Raw genomic sequence first — 26,437 nt, forward strand, 5'->3', positions numbered from 1 at the left:
ACCACCAGCACACCACAGTCACTGACTGCTGCTCCATGGCTGCATCCAGGGGGCACTGGAACTGTGCAGGAATGCAGTTATGGGAAATCAGCTGATGAAAATAGGAACAAATGAATAAATGTGGAGGCTGGTTTAACTGGGTCCCCATCCAGAAGGGGACAGAGGCTTGAAATCCCTACTTTGAAAGGTGTGAAGGAAGGAAAGTCTAAACCAAACTGAACTAATGGAGGGGAAGGGTGGAGAGGGGAGAGGGAAGATGAGAGAGAAGAGGGAAGAGGAGATTCTACCACTGGTAGGTCACCAACCTCTGCTTCAACAGTCCCTCTATAGGTGTCATTCAACAGCTTCAAGGATGGAACAAATAATATTATCTGGAGATAAGATGAAGTGGCATCTTTAGAAATGTGGAAACATTGAACTTGAAGCCTCGCAGAAAGTGGGACAGTACAAGGGGGAAAAATAGGTCTGTCAGGGCAAGGAGGGTGCCTTGGGAAGGCAGAGATCAAATGCTCCAGAGTATGTTTGATGACATTATTTGACTGCACTACTGAAAGATGGGGATTAACTGGAGAGGTGCCACTTCTCCAGAAAAGTGTTAGAACAAGGCAGGCAAAGAGTGTCACACAGCTCAGAAAGAGGGAACTTCAAAGAGTCTCACACACAAGGTCTGAGGGAACCTTTGCTCTTTGCATTGATAAAATCTCAGTTTGATTACTCACTCCAGCTTTAAGGAAATGTTGTGTTTTAAAACAGATGGAGACATTGCAGGAATGTCCAGAAAAATTCCATAGGATAAACTGAAATATTGGGGTTGTCTACCCTAAAGGAGAAGCCAGAAGGAAACAAGGCAGCAACTTTAAAATTTGTTTAAAAGCTGATGGAAAAAAAAGAAACAGAATAAATGATTCTTTACATCCCAAGAAATAATTGGCCTAAACTGAGGCAAAGAAGATTTGATATGGATATTTGGAAAAAAACAGCAAACATTCAGAACTGAAAAATTAGTTTATTGCTCTCTGTTAACACAGTCATTGCATGTGAGGAAGTGAAAAGGGTGCATTTAAAACTTCATCTGTCCTTGCCCATGTAGCACTTTCAAGGAATAGGTTTATAATGCCTAGAAAGTGGCAGTACTTTTATGTTTTTCAAGTCTGCCTTTCTATATTTTATCTGCCTCCTCATAGGACAGAAATTAAACTAAAATAGCAAACATCTATAGTTGATTTAAATGATGTCTCTTTTTAATTAGAACATAATCACATATTATATAAATAACATATACATACTATTATTTGATTATATAATTCAGTATTTTAAAAAAAAGCTTTCCCTGAGAGTGGACTTTTTTCCACTGTGGTGTAACCAAATTCTCCTGGTTCATCTGGTGAGGGCTGTGACAAACTAAAACACACAAAGCCAGGGACAAACTCTCAGAGGGATGTACAAGGACTCCAGCACTGCCCAAAATGTCACACCCAACTTGCCATCAGTGAAAACGTGACTATTCAGTCAGGGAGTAAAGCTGAATGTGGATGGCCAAAAAGAGAAGGAGGTGCTATGTGACATAATCTGAGGCTTTAGGATTATCAGAAATAAAGAAATACTTTGATTAGACCTTAGCACTTCTTAACATTCTCATTCTAGGGTAGTCACCTTATTTAAATTCAGACAATAATCTCTTGGAGTCCAATCTAGACACTGAGAAAAGCAAGTAAAGCATTTTAAAATGCCTTATTAGTGTAAATAAAAACTACTACTGAGAAGAAATTAGCTCTACCCTGGCTGAAACCGGGACAATAGACTATAAAGAAAAGTGTGGAAAGACTAATAGTGGGGAGAACATTTGATTATGTTTGAAAGCTGTATATAGAAATGCAGATCAGGTATAATTTCTTCATAAATTAGCTAATGAAAAGCAACTAGAAAAATCATTTTGATGAGCAAAACTACAATTCAAACTAGGTGTACTGAAGCAGTGTGCTGTTTCCAGTTCCTTGATGAAAAAAAAGTTGCTGAGATTCTCCTTTAAGTGAGGTTATCAACCTGTTAACTGGGAATAATAAGATAAAAACATATTCTTATGGCATTTATTCTTATGCACTACTTACATGGTCTCAAACAACTGCATGTAGTGTTCATCCCCTCGTCCTCCTTCCACCTCATGATCCAACTTCAGAATGATTTCATTTTCAAACTAACAAAGAAAGAAAAAATCAAAACTCTCAGCAGCTATCCAGAGGTCAAACACATTTCAGTATGGCATGGAAAATGTACCTCTGTAGGGTTATGTCATGTATTTGTACATATGAACACATTGAGAGGCACAGAGAAAGCAGTAGTGGAGACCTACAGTGAAATAAAGCTCTGCTGCTTTACATCTAATTATCTAATTATTAACAGCTCTGTAAAAATGACAGCATTCATTACTGTGCTAACACAGCAACTTTGCACGTTCCTCTTTCACACAAAATTTCACACAGTTGTCCTACATGAATAATTCTGCTTCTCCCTGGAGAATTTCTGTGTAATTGAGAGCTCTGGCAGACTGGGATGCAGATCATCCTGTCAGAGAACTGGGAACCTTTCACAGTTGAAAGAATTACTGTAGTGTTTTATGTAAGGTACTTTCAGATAACTGCAATGCACGATTTTTTACCTTACTTTAATATATCCTCAGCGAAAGGTTCAGCCCAGGGCTACACAGATGCAAACAGTCCTTCCTCTTAGGACACCAAACAGGTCACACATCTCTCCAGATGTGTTGTGGAAGGGACAACTCCTTCAGTTGAACTGATATTCCAACTGAAAACATGTTGCTACGTGCACTTCCTTCAGGCAGGTCACGATTAAAACTCTCCACCCAGAAAAATTACTCAGCATTTTTCAAGAGCAAAGGCCAAACATTCCCCATTGTTCTCCAGCATCCAATCCAGATCTACTGTCCATCCTGATGCTGCAAACTGCTCTTTTACAGAACACTGCAGTGGGTGTCGCTCCTTCCAAGGAGCTTTGAAACAGCGTCTTGAGCAGCCAGACTTTGACACTCATCATACAGAGAGCAAAAGCCTGGGTGCAGAAGAGTTGGCAGAGCAGACACATTCCTCTCTTCCCTGGAAAGGGCAGGGAGGAAGGAGTAACTTCCACCACTTCATATTTCTCAAACCAAGTCGAAACAACAAAACCAAAATCGCGTGGAAACAAAATTGTTCTTGTGATCGTAACGCAGCCCCAGACAGATGAGCTTCAAAGAGAGGGAGTTAAACACATCCAGGGGGTCAGTGTGACACGGGATCCTGGATCCAAGTTGTGCACACACCACACCATGGCACAGACAGGCCCCTTCTCCAGCCCAGCAGCAGGGACAGCACAGCTTCAGGGGAATGAGGAGGAAAGAACTGCTCATGAAAACGTGAATAGCGCTGTTCTAGATGGACATGGAATGGTTCAAACCTTGGATGAAGGGGAAAATTGAGAAAATACTTTGCTATTTATCACCCAGTGAGATGCCTCCATAGAAAAGGTCATTGCTGAGGGTGAATTTGAAGACCTGTAGAGTATGTACACGAGGAACATCAACAGCAGCACTGAGCAATCCAGGATTTGAGCAGAAATCAGCAGTAAATGTGGTGCACTGAACTCCCCACTGCTCCTTAAGAGACCTCACGACTTCAGATCTGAGTGTCCATTTAAGAACCACTTCCCATAATGCTCTCAGAGAAAACTATCAACTGTTCAGTAGTAACATCAAGCCCATTTTCTGATTTGAGTAGAAGGACTTCTACATTAGCACTATTTCTTAATTATTTCTTATAGAAGGGTCAAATAAGAGAGGGCCTTATTTTTTCTGTAGAGCTCAAAAAGGATTTTTGGTTTGTTTTTCAACTCTTGGTTTTGCTGCTCCAATTTTAGTTCTATCTCTGTAATTAGAATACAAATTAAAGATTGCCTGTGGAACAGTACATACTGTACTAATACTAGAGAATAAAGAGCTATCATTGAAAAATAGCTTAACAGGAAAAATAAAATTACTCTGTCAGGTGTAGACAGAAAAAGAAGTTTAAAGGGCTCTGAATTAATTCCTATGTGCAAGTAGTATGTGTATTAGTGTTTATATATGTATTAGTAATGTGGGTAACATAAGTGCATGGTAGTTTCAGGACAGGGAAATATTAAACAAAAACACCCAATCCATCTATTTTATAGAGCTGAAGCCTGTGGATTTACTGCAGTAAGACAGAAATCTGTGAATTTAGTGCAAGTCAAGCACCAGTTAAAAACTGTCCACCTCTTAAATCCTTCCTAGTACTTATTCAGCAGGTAGAGAATTGATTACTTCTCAAAGAGGCAATAATTTTACTTTGCTGGATCTGAACAAAAAAACTCTTCCTAAGCATCTTTCCTGCAGTTTCTCAACAAGCTGCAAAAAAAAGAATCAGTTGCTTGGATCAAAACAAGTAAAGAAAGCTGGCAGAAATATAGAATGGAGTTTTAGTGTTTCTCTGCCAAAATTAAGCCCTGGAATTAAACACTCCTAACTTAAACAGAGTGTGCCTAAGTGTCATTGGCACCAGTTGAGCTTTAAACTGCTTATCTGTCTAACAGATCCAAGGAATCTGCGGAGCTCTGAGCACCCCTCAATACCAAACCAGGAGCAAGTCCATGTTTTCCACATGGAAGCACCAGGTCACACAAATTTGGGTTCTGCTGCTGGGATGATCTCACGTCCTGCTGAAATCTTTCTGCATAACAAAGTTTCAAGAACTCAGAGCCAGAAATAAAGCTATTTACAGCAATGGTTAATCACAGGCACCAGGGGGGCTTGCTGAGGTGAAATACTTGTTTAGTAACTTTGTGAGAGCTCTGAGCTCAGAGAGACAGGACACTGCATCAGGAGCACCAGGAATGAGCATCTGTCCTCCAACAAATCTGGGAGTCCCGGAACACCCCCTCAGCCAGCACTGTTTCCTGACAGTCCCACAGCAGTCAGGAAGGAAAGCAAACACACCAAACTTCCCCAGATGGCTCCAGCAATTGGCAGAACCCAGGAGAGATCCTCAGCTGAAAAACCCAAACACAAACAGAGCGACTTATTTGAACAAAAATATAAACACGGATGAATTAATCTTTCCTAAGCCAAGTTAAATCTGTAACTTAACTCAAATCCGTGTTTATTTCAACGATATTTTCATTTACTCTGCAAAGAGCTAATTTCTTTTAAGTTTGATTTTTTTTGTTTGCTTGTTTGTTTGGGGTTTTTTTTAAAGCAATCATTTTAAAGCTCTTGGCCTCAGATTACAGTCAGAAAAAAGAGCACGAGGTTGCTTGATGAGATGTGTTTTGCTTTCTGAAGTCTTAATAAAATGCACACCCTGATCCTTCCTGGAAAGGTGGGTCACCAACATTTGGAGGATGGGACTCCTTTAACACCACGTGTCCAACACATGAACAATGAGCTTCCCTTTAGATATGAAGGAGAAAGGGATATATTTGCAGGACTTATTCTATCCACAGACACAGAAAATAACTTGGATAAACTGCCTTTCCAAGATTCCTCACTCTCTGAGCTCATGACAGACAGAGCCTTGATGGCTAAAATTAGCAGGTAATAATGGCTCCCTCCCTACATCTTCAATTAAAGTTAAAATTATAAACTTACATAACACTACTTGGAGTGAATGGAAGCTACATGTGCAAAGCAGAAGAAGGGATTGAAAGAAAATGTCTGACTGTGTCAAACACCTACGTACGGATTCCAACCTGTTAAATATATTTGTATAACATGTCATTCTTGAGATAACCACAGGTGGAATTTTGCTTTTCTCTGTGTGCCCCCCCAAAAAATAGAGCCCTGTCCTGCTGCTGGCCCAGCACAGGCCCATGAAACATTAACAGAAACAGTCATTTTGGAAAAGGTTATTAAATCATGTGGGAGGCACCAGACAAGCTCTGGTTCCAGTGCTGGTACAGGCTCAGCTCATAAAGATGTTTCTGTTTGTGAAATTTTTTTCCCCCTCTCTCTCATTAGAGAAGATTAGATTAGAAATAAATTATTTATTTTTAAAGTTCTGCAAAATTGTGTTTTAACTGAATGCCATTCTGGGCTCCCGAGTGCCACAGGCACTCTGGAAATAACATGTTGTCATTCTCAAAATTTTATACTGAAGCTTTCAAAAAATATCCTTTATGCTCTAAATGTCAATTTGCATATACAAATTGTGCACTAGCAAAAGCTAGAGTTTGTGTGTTTGTGCATCCAGTAATCATCCATTCATATTAATTATTTGCTCATTTTAATGAAAATAACAAGAATTTTAAACCATAAATCTTAATGTGCTTTTCCTTTAAAATATATGTTTTTAAAAACTTACCAGAAGGGCTAAACTTACAGAGTCAAGTTTGTTTATCTTAATTATCTCATCCATGGGAAAGGAGAGAATAAAACTCACCATTCCTGGCCAGTAAATGATTTGCAATTCCTAAAGCAGAACATTAGAAGCTAATGAGATTATGAAACAGTTAATGATAAAAACTATCTCTTTGCCCTTAAACTGCAGTAAAATGTCCTTGTTCCTTGGCACTGTAAAATACCACCTGAAACTTATTTCTATTGGCCTGGGAGGTGATTTAAGGGTCGCTGAAATGTCTGGCACCTCCCAGGCTCCCAAGCTGCTGCTCCCGTTAATGGGGCAGTTTGACTGATGAGTTCCCGGGATTTCTGCTCTGCACAGATCCCTGGGCCTCTCCCAAGGGATGAGGTATAAGCCACGAGTAGGAAAACATTTTTAAGACAGCAAATACAGGACTACCAGGACACGGAGGGAACAGATGCACAGAGGCAAAGTGGTTTTTAATCTTGGCTTTGAACCAAAAGCTTTGCACTGTGGAACACAGACCAAAATGGAAATTCCATCTGCTCATTTGTTCCACAGTCGGTTGACACAGAAATGCCCTGAATGATTTAAAGTATTAAACATAGCTGGGTACACGAGATATTTATATTTACATGTGTCTGAAATGATGCCTTTTTGTTTGTCACTCACCCTTACACAGATTGGTTTGAGTTGATTATTTGCGTAACTACAAAGCCTGAATATTCAACTGAAAAAGTACTGGGAAAATTTACTCTGCAAACACAGAATAAGGTGAGTCCATGGCCAAAGAGCCTGATGAGAATGGAGATGTCAGATAGGGAAGAAACCAATAGGTACTCACTGCCCAGGTAGGCAAAGCAAGCAATGACAGGAGATTTAGATTAAAATTCCAAGTGCCCTCTCCAGCTATCCCTATTTCTATTCCATCAATCAGAAATATTTCATACTTGTGATTTAAACATTCTTTTTTCTTTTCAAAATGACTGCAGAGAACACTTCAGGAGCGTCAGTTCTTCACAGTGGTTATTTTTCTCACAATAAATACTTAGAAAAGTTAGAGTTCCCTGGGAAATGTGATAATATGGGATTAATTATTCATTGCTGCTTCTGTGACATATGCTCTACTAAATACTGAACATTTTGGCTTATCAATATCTCACAAGGAAGGGGTATAAGGAAAAATTTAGATTATAGAGGATCCTCAGAGGTCATTAATTCTACCTTCTACTTAACAAATGTAAGTCTTGTTGCTCAGAAGCTTTTTCAGTAAAACTCTGAAAATTTGGATTAAGATCCTGCAACCTCTCTGGGCCCCTATTGCAGTGTCTTATGGCTGTCATTGCAACAAAAGTTATACTTGAGTCCAACTAAATCACTCTGGAGAGCCCAGACTCACTGCACAAGGCCATTCCTTTGGTTCTTAATACTCAGGATTTGACTTTCTGGGAGCAGAAAAGCCCACATGACACACATTTAACCAGAAATACTGAGCACATGATACTTTAATGCCTTTTCACACAGAGTGTTTTTAATTACCTTTTTGAATTCTGCTGTCCTCTGATATTCACACAACATCATGTCAAAGAAAATTGGGATCGTGGCCTTTCGGAGTTCGACTTCTGGAATAAGTGTCATTTCCAAGATGGGCCCAACCATCCCAGGAATAAAGCAGATTTTGTTCTGGCCTGAAACAAAACCACAAATTGGATATTTGAGGTGAAAAAAAAATACTTTTAGGAAAGCATGTAGGACATGTAATCATTTAAAGCACTGTTTAAGCCACTTGTGTTGGTAAAGTCTTACAGCTCAGTCACTCCTGTCTGCTCCTTCTCAAAGGCTGGGAGGGTGTGAATGGACACTGTCTCCTTATAAAGGGGCAGAATTCAGTGCCAGGAATGGGCATCTACACCAGCTGAGTTGGCATTTTTCAGTGAACACTTCAGTTTTTCAGCTTTTGACATCTCCTTATAAATATTTAGAGTAGAAAGTAATAAATAAACCTGAGAACTCCCCAAATTCAGTAATGCCACACTCTGTAACCTTTCTGGCTTATGAAGGAGAAAACCATTACTTGCTTTCACTTCTGAATAACATCAGACATTGCAACCAATAAACCAAACCAAGCAATGCATCAGAATTGCAGCAAATAGAAGTGATCAGCCACAAGATTGTCTGGAAACTTGTCAATTCAAGTGTATTTCTCTTTCTGAAATCAGATGACAATCACCTGCTGTTAGGCCAGCTCGGAACTGTGAGATTTTAGAAAGCATAAGTCACTAGTTCTTAGCAATTCCCTTGTAGAACTCTCCCAGTTTTCCTTTGTGCTCCACAGTTCAGTAGTGCCCCAGTTGGGCTGGTCCATTTTTCTTCTGTGGCTTTTACAGAAACTAATTGAGGTTGACAAGGCTCAGAAGGTCTGACCACTCCCACATGTAAGCAGGACCAGTCCCCATATTTGTTTGGGGTCGGTTTGGGGTTGGGTTCTTGTTTCTAGAGGGTCCTTTCTCCTTTGGCTACAGGTGACAGATCCCCCCAGCACCCAGAGATGAGGCTCTTCCCACCCCTCCTAAGCCAGACTCACAGCCTGACTCATCCCAGGGAACTTCAAAGAACAACAAACTAATTTTCTCCTGGCTTCGAGAAGGCTTTTCCCATGAAGTAAAACTAAGAGATTTACTTTCTACTAAACTGTAACTGTTCTTCCCTTCTGGCTCCACGCTCCAGGGCCTCTGCCAGTGCTCCCTAGCAGGGTGGGCTCACCCTCCATATGCTTGCCCAGACCACACAGCATTTGTCCCCTTGTCCCACAGCTGCTTCCTTGTCATCTGTTTGTTTGGTACTGTGTACACAGAGCAAGGTGTCATTTAAATTGACCACATCGGCCATTAACACCATTTCTTATTATTCATCCAGCAGGAAGAAATGTCCTACCCCACATGGTATCTGAATATTTCCTTCAGATAATGACTGAACAGTCCTTGAAGTTGTACCTGTTATGCTTCTGACCCCCATTTGCCACCTGCAGTCATCACCTCGACTCCTAAAACCCCTAAACCAGAATTCTCTTGTAGCACAGCTGTCGGATCAGCTGCCAACAAACACCCAAATCTGCAAAAAAACCTCAGCCAGGTCCAAGATGTTCTTGAAACTCTGCTCTGGTGGGAAGCAGAGCAGCAGCAAACTCAATAACCTGTGCAAGAACGTCAATACTGCCCGAAGCTTCTGAGGAGATAAATATATTCTCATAAACAACTGTGACAAGACCTGTTCCATAACTGAGTATTCTGAGTCTGATGTTCCTCTCTCGTGAGCGCCACATTGATTTTCCACACAATTGCCACACAAAAGTTTTCCGAGATAAAACAAATATTCTACAGAAGTTCAGTTAATAAGAAACGATCCCAAAGGAGTTAATGAGAAACTCTCAAAGGAGGAGCAGCAGAATGTGGCTGGACAGGAAATATAAAAACACTTTGGAATTTTAATCTAAACAGATTCCAAGTCTGAGTGCCCTAAATTCTGGAACTGTAGGTTCAGGTTGAGCAAGAACCTTCCCAGGGAAAATCTATGCAGTCTCAATTTCCACAAAATAAGGTTTCTGAAATCTGATTTCAGTTATGTTTGAAATCTGAGAGAAGGTTGTTCTCTGACAGATAAAAAACTGGCAGTAGTCAAATGGTCTCTCATGACAGTTCCAAGCTTTATCACAGGAGTGAAAACATATGTTAACTTCAAATAGCAGAAATATTTACAAAAGCACTTCATGTCGGATATTTTTCAATGAATCAAGAAATATGACACAAATTCAGTGGCCCAAGTACTCACCAAGTTTGTACCACATGTCCCGGATGGCAAAGCCAATTAAACGCCTCATATCTCCATATCTAGGAAAAAAGAAATACAAAAAGTATTTTTATCATTACCTTTCTTATAATTTTACTACAAAATTAAAGATATAAATTAAATACACATTTTTGCTTACTTGTTCTGGATTTTGTTGTATTTTGCATGGGAGAAATTTTCCAGCTGCAGTGAATCTTGGGTAATAAAAGCCACAGCCAAGTGAAAGTAGTTGTTCCACAGCTGTAAATTGAATATAAGGAAATTATAATGATTTTGAGGAAAGCAGGAATAATATTAAATGATGCATAATGCAGAATAATTTATGAAACCAAACTATGCAAGCAATATGAGATTTCTATATTGTGCAAAGATGCACATCATTAGTATTATGCAATTAGCAGAAAAGCAAGAAAGATGAATTTTAATAACCACTACTACACATTTGCTTTTAATAACAGAGCAGCTGAATAAATATTGCTAAAAAAAAGATCCACAGGAGATTCATTAGCCAGCAACATTAAACCCTGAACCAAGGCAGGACTGGGGAAACACATTAACACTGGTGAATCTTAACTTGGAGCTAAAGGCACCACTGTAATTACACTGCATTTGAGCACCACTTCAAAAAGCATCTACTGTCTCCTCTTTGGATTCTAATTCAACCAGCATTTGTATGAAATTCCAATATGATTTGTGAAGAGCTCTCTACATGAAAGAAGGACAAAATACATCCCTAAATGACTACTGATGTCATGTGCTAGGAGAAGATGAAACCCTCTCTCACTTCCTTCTCTCACTTCGTTCCTCAAAGCAAATTACTTGTTCTCCAGACAATCAAAGTATTCCTCATATGTTAAGATGGGATGGGAAAAGAGAAGCTTCACTAGGAAACATGAATTTAAGGAAGGAAATACTATTTTGAAAAGCTTCTGAGCAGTCAGCAACAGCTTCAGGCCCTTAAAGATGTGGCTCTATTTGAATAATAGTGGTAGGTATCACAGAGAGATAGAAAGGCAATGGTAAATATATTTAGTGGTAATTTAAAGGATTGCAACAAAACTTGTAACAAAGCTCTTCATTTTATATGGTGTAACACAACCCTGGGTTGGGAACCCACACTAGAAATATAATATTCCATCAAAACCAGGAGTGACCTCTGTCCTTTATAGCCTGGAAAATTCCAGTGTGCAAATAACCAGGAAAAACAGAGACTGACACACAAAACCACACATGGAACCACAGACATTTCCTAAAGGAATTATTGTCTATAATCTGTATTTATTCCTCCCTTTGAGTCCCAACCAAAGCTCTCCTGAGCAGAGCTGATCATTTCAAAGCTGGTCCTGCTGCAAACACACCAACTCAATACCATCCTCATTCAGGGCCTTTTGCATCAGGATAAATGTTATTTATGCCCTGGAAGGCCTCCTTTCCTCTCTTACCAAATATTTTAAATCATAATTTTGACCAGTGTGGAGTTCTCAGCCCCTGAGAAGCTGTGTTTTTTGAGGTGCAGGGCACTCACTTGGTATGTGTCAATTATAATTTATATTTCATCATCGTCATCAATAATAATAAAATGGAAAATTTCTCAAATCATTCTAGATTATAGAGAGAAAAATGAAGCCTTATTACTAAAGACACTGGTATATTTATTCACTTAATAGCTCCAAGTACAGTGCCACCTTTGTCAGAGACACACACTATAAACTCAATAACCTGATTTATAAAACATATTTCCTTTTGTCCTCAGAGTACCCCAAAATGGCTGAAAAGAAAGGATCCTTTGTATTTCAATAGCATGTTCAAATTAAGGGTTTGCAAGCTTTGAAGTACCAGAACTAACTTTAAAACCTTGTGAGGCCAAATAGTCTCTCAAAGGTAAAACCAGATAGAAACAGATCTTAAAAATGTAAAAAAGTATCCTTACAAGACCCATTTTGTTTTCCCTCAAGCCCACACTAACATTCCAAGATGTTTTGGACACGTGCTCAATCGGAAAATGTGGAATTGATTTAGTAAGAAATTTCCAGGCATCTCACAAAGAGGAGGTTTGGTAATTATCCTGAAAAATCACCCCTAAATAAAGGCTGCTGCCTCCTCCTTCACACACCTCTGAAACCAAGACATTAAGGCCACCCTGTAGCCATTCCCCTACAGATACCTTTGCCCAGAGATTTTGGGGTTTTTTTGGTAATTAGGAGAAACATGAATTCTTTGTAAGCCTTTTGAATTTCTGACAAATCGCTGTAGATGCGAAAGAAACTCAAGCACATCCTAAAAACAGACAAGATGACAGTTTTGGTTTTTTTTTTTCTTGAAATATTATAGTGAAAGCAAGCTCAGCCCCTGGAGACCAGCAGCCACAACACATTTCAGCTGGATACTGGGTTCATTGGTTTGATTCTGGAGAAAAATGACACTTGTAAACTTTCTGCAAGCGTGCAGAATTGCAAAGCACGTGTAGTTAGCACAGCTATTGAGCAAGGTTAGCCAGAAACAACCTTTTGGAACCTCTGAACAGCATAAGAAATTATAAACTGATTTCTGGGATATATGGCACCCTCAATATGTGAGGCCTTCACTTCAGGAATGATCTCTTTCATATACTGGAATACATTTAGTTGCGACTTAAAACTAAATAACTGAGAAGAAACACCTATTTATTTTTACTATTTTTATGAGCCTTTTGAGTTAGCCACTGCTTATGTTTGCTTACAGCTAAGATATGCTAATATAAAAAAATAGAGAGTGGGAAATCAAATTTTAATTCATAGTTAAGAAAATAAGCCAATATGCTTTGCACTATTCAGACCCTCTTTAGTCCAGCAGCAGCTTTTTAAAGAGATATATTTAGGGAACTGTTGGAAGGTTTGCAGAGCTTTTATTCACGGAAGAAAAGTAAAGTATCTGCTTGACTTGTGATTTTAAGTCTCCTGTGAAGATTATGAGGGTACTACAATTCTTTACAAGGCTCTCCTTATTTACTCTAACATTGTTTAGCTTACTCAGAGCCTCCAGCTATTTGACAAGTCATGAATAAAAGAGCATTAATGCATCCCCTTGAACTGCAAAGTGCAGTGTTGAACTACAACACCCCTGGTTGTTTGATAACACTCTGGAACACACAGAACTGCCCCGGGAAGGAGCTGGAATAAAAGCTGCACATTAAACTGCTGCTCTCCCATTTGAGAGAGGCAGAGTACAGCTTAATAAAACTTTGACAGACACGTGTTCTTTAAAGGTTGTGTGGTTTTGGCAGCCTGCACACTGTGATGTCCTTCAGACCTCTGATAATCTGCTTGTAAAAATTACTAAAGCATCGTTCAGGAAAAAGTGATCTAGGGCTACAGAAATCATAGCTTATAAATCAGTTGTTAATAAACTGATAGAGTCCAAGAGAGATTATATCAGGGATCTGAGGGTTCCCAACAGGGGTATTTACTAAAAATAAGTATTAAGTTTGTCAGGAGAAACATCTTTCCCTATGATTCAAAAATCTTAATTAACATTATACACATATATATATATTTGCAAAGTCACCCATTTTGAAGCTATGAATTTTTTAATGAAATAAGTGAGGAAAAAGCTCTACATTTCATACTTGGGAACAGTGTAACTGAATGTGAACTGAATGTTTTATCTTTCTTTTTACTATTATCTTTTAAACTCTTCCTGTGTAACCCCTCATGTGGCTGCTCTGCAGCTATTTGTGACCAAAGGGTTTTGTGCTGAGGACCATGAGACCAACCCCAAACAGTTTTTAGCACAATGAGCCTGAACATTTATGTGCAGCACAGGGGAATCACCTAAAACAGATTGCAAGTTGTGAGATTAACTGTAAAATATGAACCCCAAGAAATCAAGAAGGCAAAGCCTTGAACTTTATAGTAAAAGTGCAACAGAATCACTTTTCAAACTATACCTTGTCAGTGTATTCTCTATCTATTTCCGTAGTGACAAATCCTGAACCAAAACCTATATTTTCATTTTAAATAATAACTTCATGAATTGGAAAACTACAGACATTTTTATCTAAAGGAAACCAAACGTGGTAAAATACGTGACCCAATGTTTAAGTTACAAGGAATGATTTTGAGCAACTTAAAAAAAAAGCCTGAAACTTAATTAAAAATTATTTCAGAGGAAACTAATAAAAATAAAGAAATAAAGGATGACTTTTCAGGGAATACTACAAGCTAAAAATGAATTCTAAGTGCTAAATACTCCAGGAGTCAAACAAAGTTAAGCTTTTTGTGTCCTACATACTGACATTGTAAAGGCTCCATGCTGACTTTCTGAATGCACATGGCTGGCTAAGACAAAAAATGAGTTTTCTGCTTGCCAGTCCTGATAGAATCACAGGACAAAATACTCTGTTTGGGTGCCTGATCATAAATAATCAAAGCATGATTCTCATGTCCTATCAAAGGTGGCCCCACTCAAACCAAGAGCCCACCTGGTGCTGATGCACAGGAGCAGACAGGGCTCTGCAGACCTGCACATGCCACCTGGATACCCAGCTGAGAACCCTCAATACTTACTTGGACTTCGAAATTCATATTCTCCAAAAATTTCTGGTTCATCGTCTCCGCAAATTTATTGATGGCTCTCAAGAACACCCTGGAAAAGCAAAGCAATTATACAGATAAATGAGTGTAACCCCTGGGAGTCGATGCCAAACACAGGTGATGTTGGTGGAAGCACATTTAGCACTGTTCCCACACGGTGCCATTCTGTGCCATGGCACAGGATTTACAGCCTGTCACCCATACAGAAAAAATGACACACACAGTTGTCACAAAGTTTCTCTGTCTCTGTTGCAGAAGTCAGACAATAGAATTTCTTCCCTCTGCTTCACACCACACTGCATTCCTGAGACAACAGAGCGATTCTTTCAAACACATTGTTCTATTCTGACAAAACCAAATCATTTACAAGGGTGTTGTTGCCTCCTCCCCGTGGGTTTGACAGCTCAAAGAGTTCCTGTGCTCACATGATTAGTTAGGAGCTGCCACTGTATTTTTCCCAATTTAAAGACATAAAGTGTAGCTTTTCAGCTTTCTCACAGGTGGTGAGGGCAGGACGACACCCCTGCCCACCTTCCTCCTCAGGCTGATTATAAAAACACATTCAAATCTCAGTTACTAGACAGTTATTTCCTCCAAGAGGAAGAGCATGATCATTACCCCTCTAGCCTGAAAAGCAGTACCTATTTAAGCTCTTGATTAATGCAGCATGATTAAGCCATGCTTCTAAAGCTAATTTCTTTGTCTGACTCCCCACAGGACATTTGTAAAACAAAAATCAATTGTATCTCTAAATATTTATAAAGTTTATTTTAATAATTCAGTTGTTTTCAAAATTGTAAATTGACTGAAAGTGATCCATTTGCCTCTGCTTCATAGCAGAGTACATTTTTAAAAACTATTAAGCGGAAATATTTCTATAGCAAACACTGTGGGGGCAAACAGATGCAGTCTGAAAGGTAAAGACAAGGAAAACCCAATCCTAAGTGTTCAAATACAGGGACTGGCTGTAACCAGCTATTCTCAATCAGGGAAAAGATCTAATAGTTATAACAGCCAGGTCCAGAAACCCCCAAGTAACATCAGAGAAAGCAATAATTCTATAATTAGAACTCTTAGAAAAAGATTAAGAGACTGCAGGATATCCACGTGTTATTGTCAAAGGAATGCTGCGTCCTTGGGTCAGATTCTTTGTGGTGCCCCACTTCAAAAAGATAAACAGATACAAAAAGCAAGAAGAGAGAAGAAAACAAGCAAATAAATGTGGCACAAATGATCCAGCACATTTAATGGGTTTCCTTAGTCAGGGGACAGTCGGTGACTGAGGAGGGAGGTGGCAGGATCTATAAAATCGAAAGTGCTGTGGAGATGAGAGACTGAGCATTCCCAGCTTTCCCAGAGGAGCATCAGAGGGCACTGAACACAATTAGAATGTGCATTCAAAATCAGCAAAACCAGGGCTTATGCTCAACTTGCTCAACTCTGCAACTCATTGCCACAGGATGCCGTGAATGCCCAAATTTTATACTGGCTTAAAAGTGATTAAACACATCAAAGACAAAACTGAAGGGAGGATGATGGAATGCTGTTGGGTCACTGGGGGCTGGCAGAACACAGCAAACATGTTATTCCCTCCCAGCTCTGTTGTTATGCTCGTCCCTAGAGAGCAGTCTCTGAGCCACTACAGAAACAGAACAGGCAGGGAAAGGAATTTGGGTCTCACCACAAAAAAAAAAAAATAATCTGAAGGCATAATTCAGTTTCTTAATGAGGGAGGTAAAGCAAAAGTTCAGCTTTTGGCAGGTTTATGCCAGGAAATCCCACTGAGCAATCACCCAGAGGAGTTCCCTGCTTCATTAGAGCATCAGACCAGCTGCAGTGAAACTCCTTGTTATGGGTGAGGTTCTCCAGGAGGAAAAAACTCCTTGCAAGAATTTAAAGATTTTCTTTTCATCCACATAACATTCCTCTGTATGGCTGATGTGATCAAGGAAACAAAGGAATTCATACATGGTGCCACATCCTGCCAAGTCCTTTTTGTTCATGTGGCCAGAGGGACACACAGGAGCTGGCACTGGGAGGTTCCAGAGTTCCAAGGGTGCTGTGTCACTCCACTGCATCATCCCACACATCCAGCTGAGCTTCCTCTCAGTGGTCCAGGGCATACTGATCTCAACTAACACTGGCTCAGCTAATCCTGCCAGCTGAATTAAGGGGCTGATCTGTGAAAAGCCGTGTAACCAAATTACCTCAAGCTCAAGAAATCTGATTTTGCTCAATGCTGCCCTTGCAGGCTGTGACAGCTCTGCTGAACAACCTCTGTGCACTCACAGAACTGCCCTGTGCACCCCCTGCTCTTTTCCAGATTACTGAACCTGCTCTTCCACCTTTTATGTGATCAGGTCTTACTGTGGAAAATGTGATTTTTGCTGCAAACTGTCCCACACTGCCCACAAGAAAATAAACACATTCTTTCCTAATGCTCCACTCACACGGGCACATTTATCTCCTCAAAGCTGCCTGATGCTGGACACAAACAGCTTAAGATGTTGCAGAAAATGAGGATTCTAAAAAGAGTGGTCTGCTTTAGGCAGCCCAAAAAACCACACAGTGAGGCAGAATCACAGACACCCACGTGTTACTCTGTGTCATCATCCTCATCACTCTTTCCAACAGGAATTTTAGGGCAAGGCTTTTTTAGGGGTGTGTCTTTCTTGTAGCACTACATTGCTCTGGATCCTTTAATTTGCAAGTTCCTCAGCTCCAGCTGCTCAGAGAGGAGCATTTCTCTTCACTCACAAAGTCTTTGCTTGGAGTAGGAGGAGGGTCCTACATTTCTGAGGCTTTTTTTACTTCCCAAATTCTGTGTGTTCTCACTACTCCAACACTTCTGGTGAAACATGCCACCTAAATATCCCATTTGGGAGACTCTGTGATGGTGCATTAAAAAAATCCCACACTTTAAAGTACTTTACTCTTAGCATGGAAGTATCATGAAGGACATAGTAATTTATCATAATTCATAGCTTACACACTCATGAATTTATTAGTGCACATCTATTTTATAATATGAACATATTCCTGTGTGTCTACCTTAAAGTTTTTGTGAAGAGCTTGTGGTTTAATGTTATCCATACATAAAAAGCCTCAAGGACACCTGAGAAATACTGAGGTATTTAATGCCCAGTAAAATTTCCTGATAATATTAAAAATATTTACGGGTTTCTATGCAATATAATTATATGTAAGCTGCCTTCTGCAAATATCCCTTTCCCTCTCACAGATATTTTTGTCTGACAGACTGGAATGACATATTTTCAGGAGCATGCAATATTTCCAGGCTGTCAAATTCCAAACATTTTCATGCATCTGTATTTTGCCTAAAGGGTGTATCTATTCCTGTCATTGGAAGTCACTTAGGCAGTAGGTTTGAATTCTATTCCTGGCCCCTGCCAATGCCATGTGTCCTACCTCAGTCTCCCCTATCACCAAAAAGGGGCATTAATTAAGTGGCCCCAAGTATGAAACTAAACAGATATTTATAAAACAGTTGGAGATTTTGAAGAAAACAAGGGAAAATATAATTTTAATTATTACTGACATCATATTCCTATTTAAAGAATTGAATCATTGACTGGTTATGATTATTCATAACATCAGTTATCAACTATAAGTGACATAATGGAGAAGAAAAGGCAGAAAAGAGATGGTAGGAGTGTCCCAGAGCAGCTCAGAAGAGCACAATTTGTCCTGTCTGACTGCAGGAGAAGTGATTGAGGCAAACTACTGAAAGGGATTATCTTGTCCCAGCGCAAAATAACTGAATTTCCCTTGTTTCTGTAACAGAACATTGGAGTTTACCTTTTCTCTCAGCTCAGGGATTGCTGCAGAGCTTTGCTTTGCAAGATTATACTGAACTGGACTGACCAAAGCACAGGATCTTCATTTCTCACACAGACAATATCATTCCATGATTTTTTCCATTTAATGTTCATGTTTTCCTTTAGTTTTAATCATCACACAGGACTACAAATAGGTTCTTCTGGGTATTTAATCATGATAATTTTTCTACACTAAATATGAAATTAATTTCTCATCAGCTTAAATAATTGTGATCTGAAAGTGTTGAAATTCCTTCAGCCTCAATAACTCCCATGATATATCCTGACTTTATGGAGACTGATGCTTCTAATGTACAGTTCATACCAAAGTCTTGGGCCTGAATGGATGATCTTCAAAGCCCAAAATCTCTGGAGTAAATCTGAGTATAAAAAGACAGGGTTTTGGCTTAAGACAGCCAGAGAATTGCCATGGATCAACTGCTCTTATTTGCTTTAACTTTCTGATTTTCCTGCTGCTTCTACGTTACTTTATTGTGCTGTCTATTTTTTACAAATTCTGGCCTGAAAGAAAGGCCAATTAATAGAATCTGTACTTAGTTTCAAACACTTAGATGTCTGTTCTAAACAGGGATAGAAAGGTACCACAAGTCACAGACAAAAATAATTTATGACAGACAAAAAATAATTCGTAAGTCACCTCAAAATAAGGATTTCTTAATTGATTCTCCTTCAAATAAAATAAAACAGAGGTGGACCAAGGAAAGAATTCTGTATCCACAAACAACACCTGGATCAAAGTAGGATTTTAAGGTTATTCCTTATAAGATGATGACTCTCTGTTTAACAGTAAAATAGGTCTGCACATTGTCCTTGCTTTTGAAGTGTAAATAGGAGATAAACCTAAACTGCAGATCTGGAACTTCAAGTTATTTTTAGCAAACTAGTTAGAATTGGTGCATCAGCTCCTTGCAGCATAAAACAAGAGATGATTACAGTAAAAAACCCTAAAACACAACCAAACCCCCTCAAAACCTGACCAACCAAAACCTTAAATTCACATGGAATGTTCTTAGATTGCTTTGCCAAATCTGGCCTGTTCTTGCACCTTGTTCCAAACACAGAACACTTCTGGGGCCACAAAGTTATTTTGGAAAAGGTGCATAAATCAGATACAGAATCAGAAACCTTTCCAAAATCATGGCAAAAATAGGCCTTTCCTCAGACTCTTACACATGAATTCTTTTTGAAGCAGTGGCCCAACACCAGTGAGATGCTTTTCAAAGTCTTTTCAGGTTCACATGAGTAAGATCTGGGAGTTCACTGCTACAGCTTTGAGGTGAGTAACCCAGACACTGAGGTGAAGGCTGAATTAGTTCACTCAGGTATTTATGAGCATCAACCCAACCTCATGTTTGCTGTGTCTGCTAAAGCTGTGACTGCACTGATGTAATGGCAGGTGGAAAAAATGAATCAAGTACAAACTTCTACTGGATAATCAGACAGAGAAAAACAGAGATAAGGTTTAAAAGAATGTATTACCGGTGTTGTGAAACCTCTTACTGAAAGAAACCATTGAAATGTTGGTATATATGTTGGTTTGTGGGGGTTTTTTTTCGGATAACCAATGAAGGCAAAGACAGTTTTTACAATTCAGAACTCCTTCCCACAAATCCCAGGTGCTTTTCCTTCACACAGTTTGGTCCACGAAGGAGTTACATTAACTTCAGTTTGGCAGGGGTTTTTTGCAATCCCCAGAGCTGATCAATCAGCACTTTCATCAGGGAATCCTCTACTTGAACAGATGAGGAATATGATGGAAGTTCTTTCAAAGCCTGGGAGATGTACTGACTATTATTTTTGCAGGTCTTCTCTGAGTTCTGATAGACATTGTTTGGCCACTATGCCAGTTCTAGGAAATCTGGAGCAGGAATAGCAGAGCCAAAATAATACTCCCACGTAATTTATGTTGATTTATTAGTAGTGTCCTCATAAAACTCTGTGCAGAACATACCTGATGGGTATTTTAACATAAAACAAACACAAGGAAAAAGCAGCTGAAGTCAAATTATTCTCTTGTAGGTTTCTGCCACGTTTTCTCTTCCTTCTCATGTGCCAATCCAGAGGAAGGAAAATTATATAAAGAGAAGATTCAAAAGTGGGTCAGACCCAATCCTCAATGTTGATCATTGTCCAGGACTGAAACCCTGATCAGCAACTCTGAACTAATGATGGAAGATGAAAAATACACAAAAGAGGGATCAGACAAGCAATCAATCAGTGTGACAGAAGAGATTAAAAACTCACAGGTACTATCTCAGTACCAACAGAGAGCAGCAGGAGAAAGCCTCAGAAAGCAGGATAAAAGATAACAATAAAATCTTTACAAAGCAACAGCAGAAATTATCTCCTAATCACATGGCAAGCAATCATTGGTTTAGAAAGGAAGGACAATGCAAGATGGAAACAATATTTAAAAACCTTGTGGCTACATGAAACTTAGTTATTAAGAGCACAATAATGGCAACACTTAGAAAGCAATACCACTTCCATGGTAACTGGAAAAATATGGCCAGTGGTGCAAAGAAAGTGGTATAATTTAATCATATTTCTCCCTTGTGTCACCTCAGTTTCACTACAAGCTGAAGAATAATTTTTTGTACCATCCATATTGAATTCCAATGATAAAGTGATTGCCATTTTCCCACATTCTTTTTCAGTGTACACCCAGAGTGTAATCTAACATGGTCAGGAAATAACTGCTTCCAAATGTCTGCTCTCCCTCTACTCTTGTCTCAATTATAAATTGTTTATGTACAATTCATTTTCCCTATTAGCATGATTTGAAAATTTACCTTGAGCACTGTGCCAAGCATCCAAAATGCTGCATTCTATAATGTGTCAGAGTTAATTTGACAGCAGCACCAATGAAATCCTAGGGAAAGACAGGAATGTGCAAAGTCTTTGTGCCACACAAGGGAAGTCTCCCTGCATGTAGCTTTTCCTTCAGCATCTACCTCAACCATGCTTTAAAGACTTTTTAGCGCTCATTTAGGAATCAAAATGCATTGTCAGAACTGCATGTTAGATACATGTTTATCTCAAGCTCCTGAAAATGTGATGTTTTGTGGGGTTTAAGGGACTTCATAGCTTGAAAATATACATAAAAAAGCTCATTTGAGCTCTAAGTAACTGAGCCTGAAAGGTACTCTCAGTAATTTTTCTTATGTAGTGAGGTTCCTCTCACTTCAGTCTCCTTTGTTTTTTATGCATCACAGCCAATTTTTTGCATAGTAGGTACATTCTGAATTAAAGAAAAAATTAAAATCACATGGTGTCTTCAGTGCCACATCAAATCTGGGAATAAGACACAAAGCTGAAACCAAGTTCTTAAAAGATGAATGCAATGATTTAACGTGGTTATATCAGGATGCCACACATTAATAAACTCCCACGGCTTCATTTCTGAAGGAGGTTTGAACTGATATTGTGAAATTACTTCTCCATTCTTCCACTGACTTTTGTTTCTCACCTGCTAGCAGTAATTCACCATTTACATCATGTTTGTGTATCATTTCCATATCATTTAGTGTTCATTTCTCTATATCTAAGAATGGTGAAGGGGTGATACTTTGGTAAACGTATTTTCATGGGTATTTCTAGGGACCATTCACAAATCAAAGGATTAAAATTGGAGAATTACATGAAATTAGTGTGGATAACCAACCTCTTATTTTTCCTTTCTTTTTTTTTTCTTCTCCCCTCCTTCCCTCAGTTGCTCTGTATTTTATTCATAATCTCACCATAAAACTTTAAAAGTAAAGTGCAATTTGGGCTTTGCTTTTCCTTTCCCCTCTTCCATAAGCTTTCTGTGCTTGAAACCCCTTCACTAAATCTGCTTTATGGTTCAACACAATCCACGTGCTCCTGATTTTTCAGATATTCCTGTTGAAAATATTTAGTGAGTGAGACTTTTTCTCTCGAATACATGATTTCTTTACTTTTAGGAAAGCCTGGCTTTTTCTGAAGCTAAGAAAATAATTTGTAATTACAGGTACCTACGACTCTGCCTCTTGTCTAATCACTGCTCATGTGAGCTCACCACTTCCCAGCCCAAGCTGCCTCAGTACAGAAGAAGTTGCATTGAATCAGCAGATTATGCCTTTTAAAAGAAATCATTATGCAGCAAACGCATAATACACCACCAGCAGGGTTATTTTGTGATGCTGCTCTTTAAAAACACAAAAATAACCATTCAAGTTAATATTAAATATGAGAAAATTGCACATATTCGATTTCCTGAGAATCTCATATGGGCTGGTCAAAGTTAATCAGAAAGGGGGAAAACAGAAAAATTCTCAATTGCACTTATAACATTTGATGAAAATGATGAATACTGAATTTTCAGTCTTTTCTGTGGTGACATAGAACAGTTTGTGTGGGTAACTCTTCATCTTTTTCTTTTACTAATTTGCACATATGTTGTACAGAAGGGAAAATACTCCTCATTGTCTTAACACCCATATGTTTTACTAAAATTAAAATGCTTGAAAGCATAGAAAAAGTATTTTATAGCAGCCACATAGCAAAGAACCTGAAGGGCTTTTGTATGAAGGTCAAAGTTGTAGCTGGGAAAGTAACAGTTTCTTTTACTGACTTTTTGAGAACATCAGATTACCAAGATGGTTTTGTTTTGTCTTGAGTTGCTCTCTCCACTGGAGACTTTTCTTTTAGCTCAGAAACCTTGTAGTCAAGGAGCAGGAGCATCCCAGCAGTTGTTAGCAGAAAAAATGAGATACTCTGCAGTGGGAGTGGGAATGGGATATCTCACAGCATGCTTTCCCTCTGCATTTTAGATAAAAGCCTAAATAAATGACTGCAGTCAGAACCTAACAGGCATCCACTGTGTACCACCACCATGATGTGCAACTGCCTCTCTTGCTGGGAGGATTATCTGCTGCAGCCACTGCATAATTAAAGTGTTTGGATTCTTGGGAAGCAGATAATTCCACAACATGGATAACAACGGGCACCACGCAGAGCTGGTGCAGAATAAGCATCTTGTGGTGGTTGGTGCTAAAAAGATGCACGGGCTGGAAAAGCAGAGTTCTGTGGGCAGAGTCAGAGTCAGGCAGCTGCAGGTGGAAGGATATTGAGGTGCTGGAGCAGGTCCAGAGAAGAGCAACAAGGCTGGGGAAGGGACTGGAGCACAAGTGCTGTGAAGAGAGGCTGAGGGAGCTGGGGCTGTTCAGCCTGGAGAAGAGGAGGCTCAGGGGAGACCTCCTCACTCTCTACAACTCCCTGACAGGAGGGGGGAGCCAGGGGGGGATCAGTCTCTTTTCCCAGGCAACCATCAGCAAGACAAGAGGGCTCGGTCTTCAGCTGTGCCAGGGGAGGTTTAGGTTGGAGATTAGAAAGAATTTCTTTGCAGAGAGGGTGCTCAGCCATTGCAATGGGCTGCCCAGGGAAGTGGTGGATTCTCCATCCCTGCAGGTTTTTGAGGAGAGACTGGATGTGGCATCAGTGCCATGGTCTGGGAACCATGGCGGGGTTGGATCAAGGGTTGGACTTGATGATCTTGGAGGTCCCTTCCAACTCAGCTGATTCTGTGATTCTATGAAGGGCTGCTCTCTGCCAGGCCTGGAGCTCACAGCAAAGCATTGACTCACTCACACACACCAGACACAGCTGGAAGTGCAACTCTCCAAGGGAGTAAATTTACAGCCCACAGTGAAACAACTGCCTCTTCTCCTCATCTACCTCGTTCCGTTTTTCCAGGACCAACCTTCTGGCGTTTGCCCCGTTGCAAGCACTGACTGTCAGAGACTGAGAAAGGCAACGAGGAAACAGAGTAACCTGGATGCGGTGGAGAAGAGGTACCAATTTGACAGCACTGAGGAAACAGAGTAACTTCAATTTAATGAAAGGAGATACAAATTTGAGAGCACTGAGGAAACAGTAATTTGGATTTAATGGAAAGGAGATACAAAGTTAAGAACACTGAGCAAACCGAATAATCCGGAGTTAAATGGAAGGAGATAGAAATCTGAGAGCACTGAGGAAACTGTAAACTCGATGTAATGGAAAGATAATATAAATTTAAGAACACTGAGGCACTAGATACCAAATACCCCAGCATGGAAAACAATAAATAAGTAAATTTCCCTCTGGAAGAGACTTTATGTTAACAGGGAAACTGAATTTCAGCAAGGACATCTTTAGTCTCATAGCAAAACCAAACTGTTCAAGGACACAACCTATTACTAAACTTTCACTACATCCTATTACTAAACACAGTTAAAGCAGTGACTAAACAGTAAAAACTGTTTGAATTTGTTAAAATACTTCACATACCCTTTTGTGCAAGTGTGCATAAAGGAATGTTTTCATTAGACATTTACAGTTGCCATTTAAAATAATTTTTTCATACATTAAATTTGCAGAGTTCTGCAATATGCCCTAAGCCTGTGTGTAAATGTGTTCTGCCCACCTGAAAATTCAAGCCCTTATGAAAACAACTGCATTCCTGTCAAGGATGTTTAAGTCAGTCAAAAGTTGCAGAGGAAAATGAGATCAAAGAAAAGAGTTACTTGTATGCAGCAGATCAGCCTTCAAAATTCGGCCTTATTTGTGCAGAATAAACTGTAACACCATCACCCAACCTTGGTTACATAAATGAATTTTAATTTTTTAACACATCTTTGAACAAAAAGAATAAAACTAACCCAAACTACTCATTTGGGGCTTGTGTTGGGGTTTCTTTTTTGGAAATATGACAATTTTTCATTTCTACCTAGAGATAAACAGTGAGAAGCAGTTCTAATACTTTAATTATTTTGAGGTTTTTCTCTGTTATAACTTGAAATCATAGAATCACAGAATGGTTTGGGTTGGGAGGGACCTTAAAGCTCATCTCATTCCACCCCGTACTATAGGCAGGGACACCTCCCACTGGACCAGGTTGCTCCAACACATGTCCAATTTGGTATTTAACTCTTCCAGGGAAATGTTTCTCTTCAAGGTTGTGTTCAGAAATATGCACAGTGTGGAAACCACGTGCTTCAGAAGTCACGTTTCACAGGGTCATTCACAGATGGGCTATGAAAAAAAACCCAAAACAACCCAAACCCCAGGCCTGCAATCCCTACTGCCCTTTTCTTTAACAGAAACCCCTGCAGTCCCTTGCTAAGAGGAACTTATTTTGCCTCTCTTTGCTGCCTGGCCAGGCCCAGGATACCAAGAGAACCCCCAGTGTGAGAACTGCTGAGGTACCTGGGGGTGCAGGGGACACTGCTTAGAAACCACAGTGGTGGTTTTGCTGAATTATTAATGATGCTCCAACATGAGAACCAGGTTTTGAGGGTGTCACAAAGCATTTAATCAGCAAGTAAGAAGCTATTTTTAGTAAATATAATGAAAGAAAATTGACAACAATTCCAACTCTTTTGCCAAACACCCGCAGTGCTAAAGCTTTCAAGTTAAGACTTAAAAAGCGCTGGGGAAGACTTGACTCTGACAGATGTCTGAGAACACTCAGATACACAGGTAATGAAAACATATTTTAGAAAAAGCCAAACTCCTGATGTTAGAAAATACCCTACAGTGTTATCTCACAGGAGCTTTTCAGTAAGTAGGAACCGACCTTGAAATGAACTGGTGAAACACTGTTTCCTTTCATTTTTAAGTGTCTAAATATAATGTGGACAAGGCTCAAAAAGCCAACTCAAATGGACACACAATCAAAGTGCTTACCAAGGCCACTTGAGACTGGACACAGACCAAACTGATATCAGGTACTAATTATGATAAGATCAAATACCTTCTGACTCTGTGTAAGCAATTTCCCTTTCAAATC

At 39.5% G+C, this 26,437-nt stretch overlaps 1 protein-coding gene across 1 annotated transcript in view; it reads right to left on the reverse strand.

The window, feature by feature from the left end:
* DOCK2 (dedicator of cytokinesis 2) overlaps nt 1-26,437 on the reverse strand; it is a 165,379-nt gene that overhangs the window by 29,277 nt on the left and 109,665 nt on the right. Inside the window, exons 30-34 of the mRNA XM_027643547.1 lie at nt 14,759-14,837; nt 10,354-10,454; nt 10,197-10,255; nt 7,908-8,056; nt 2,109-2,194 (exon numbers count right to left, since the gene is read on the reverse strand). Of these exons, the coding sequence (XP_027499348.1) occupies nt 2,109-2,194; nt 7,908-8,056; nt 10,197-10,255; nt 10,354-10,454; nt 14,759-14,837 (474 nt within the window). The remainder of the gene's footprint in view (nt 1-2,108; nt 2,195-7,907; nt 8,057-10,196; nt 10,256-10,353; nt 10,455-14,758; nt 14,838-26,437) is intronic.

The sequence above is a fragment of the Corapipo altera genome, unplaced genomic scaffold, assembly GCF_003945725.1.
Source record: "Corapipo altera isolate COAL_440 unplaced genomic scaffold, ASM394572v1 75, whole genome shotgun sequence".
Classification (NCBI taxonomy): domain Eukaryota; kingdom Metazoa; phylum Chordata; class Aves; order Passeriformes; family Pipridae; genus Corapipo; species Corapipo altera.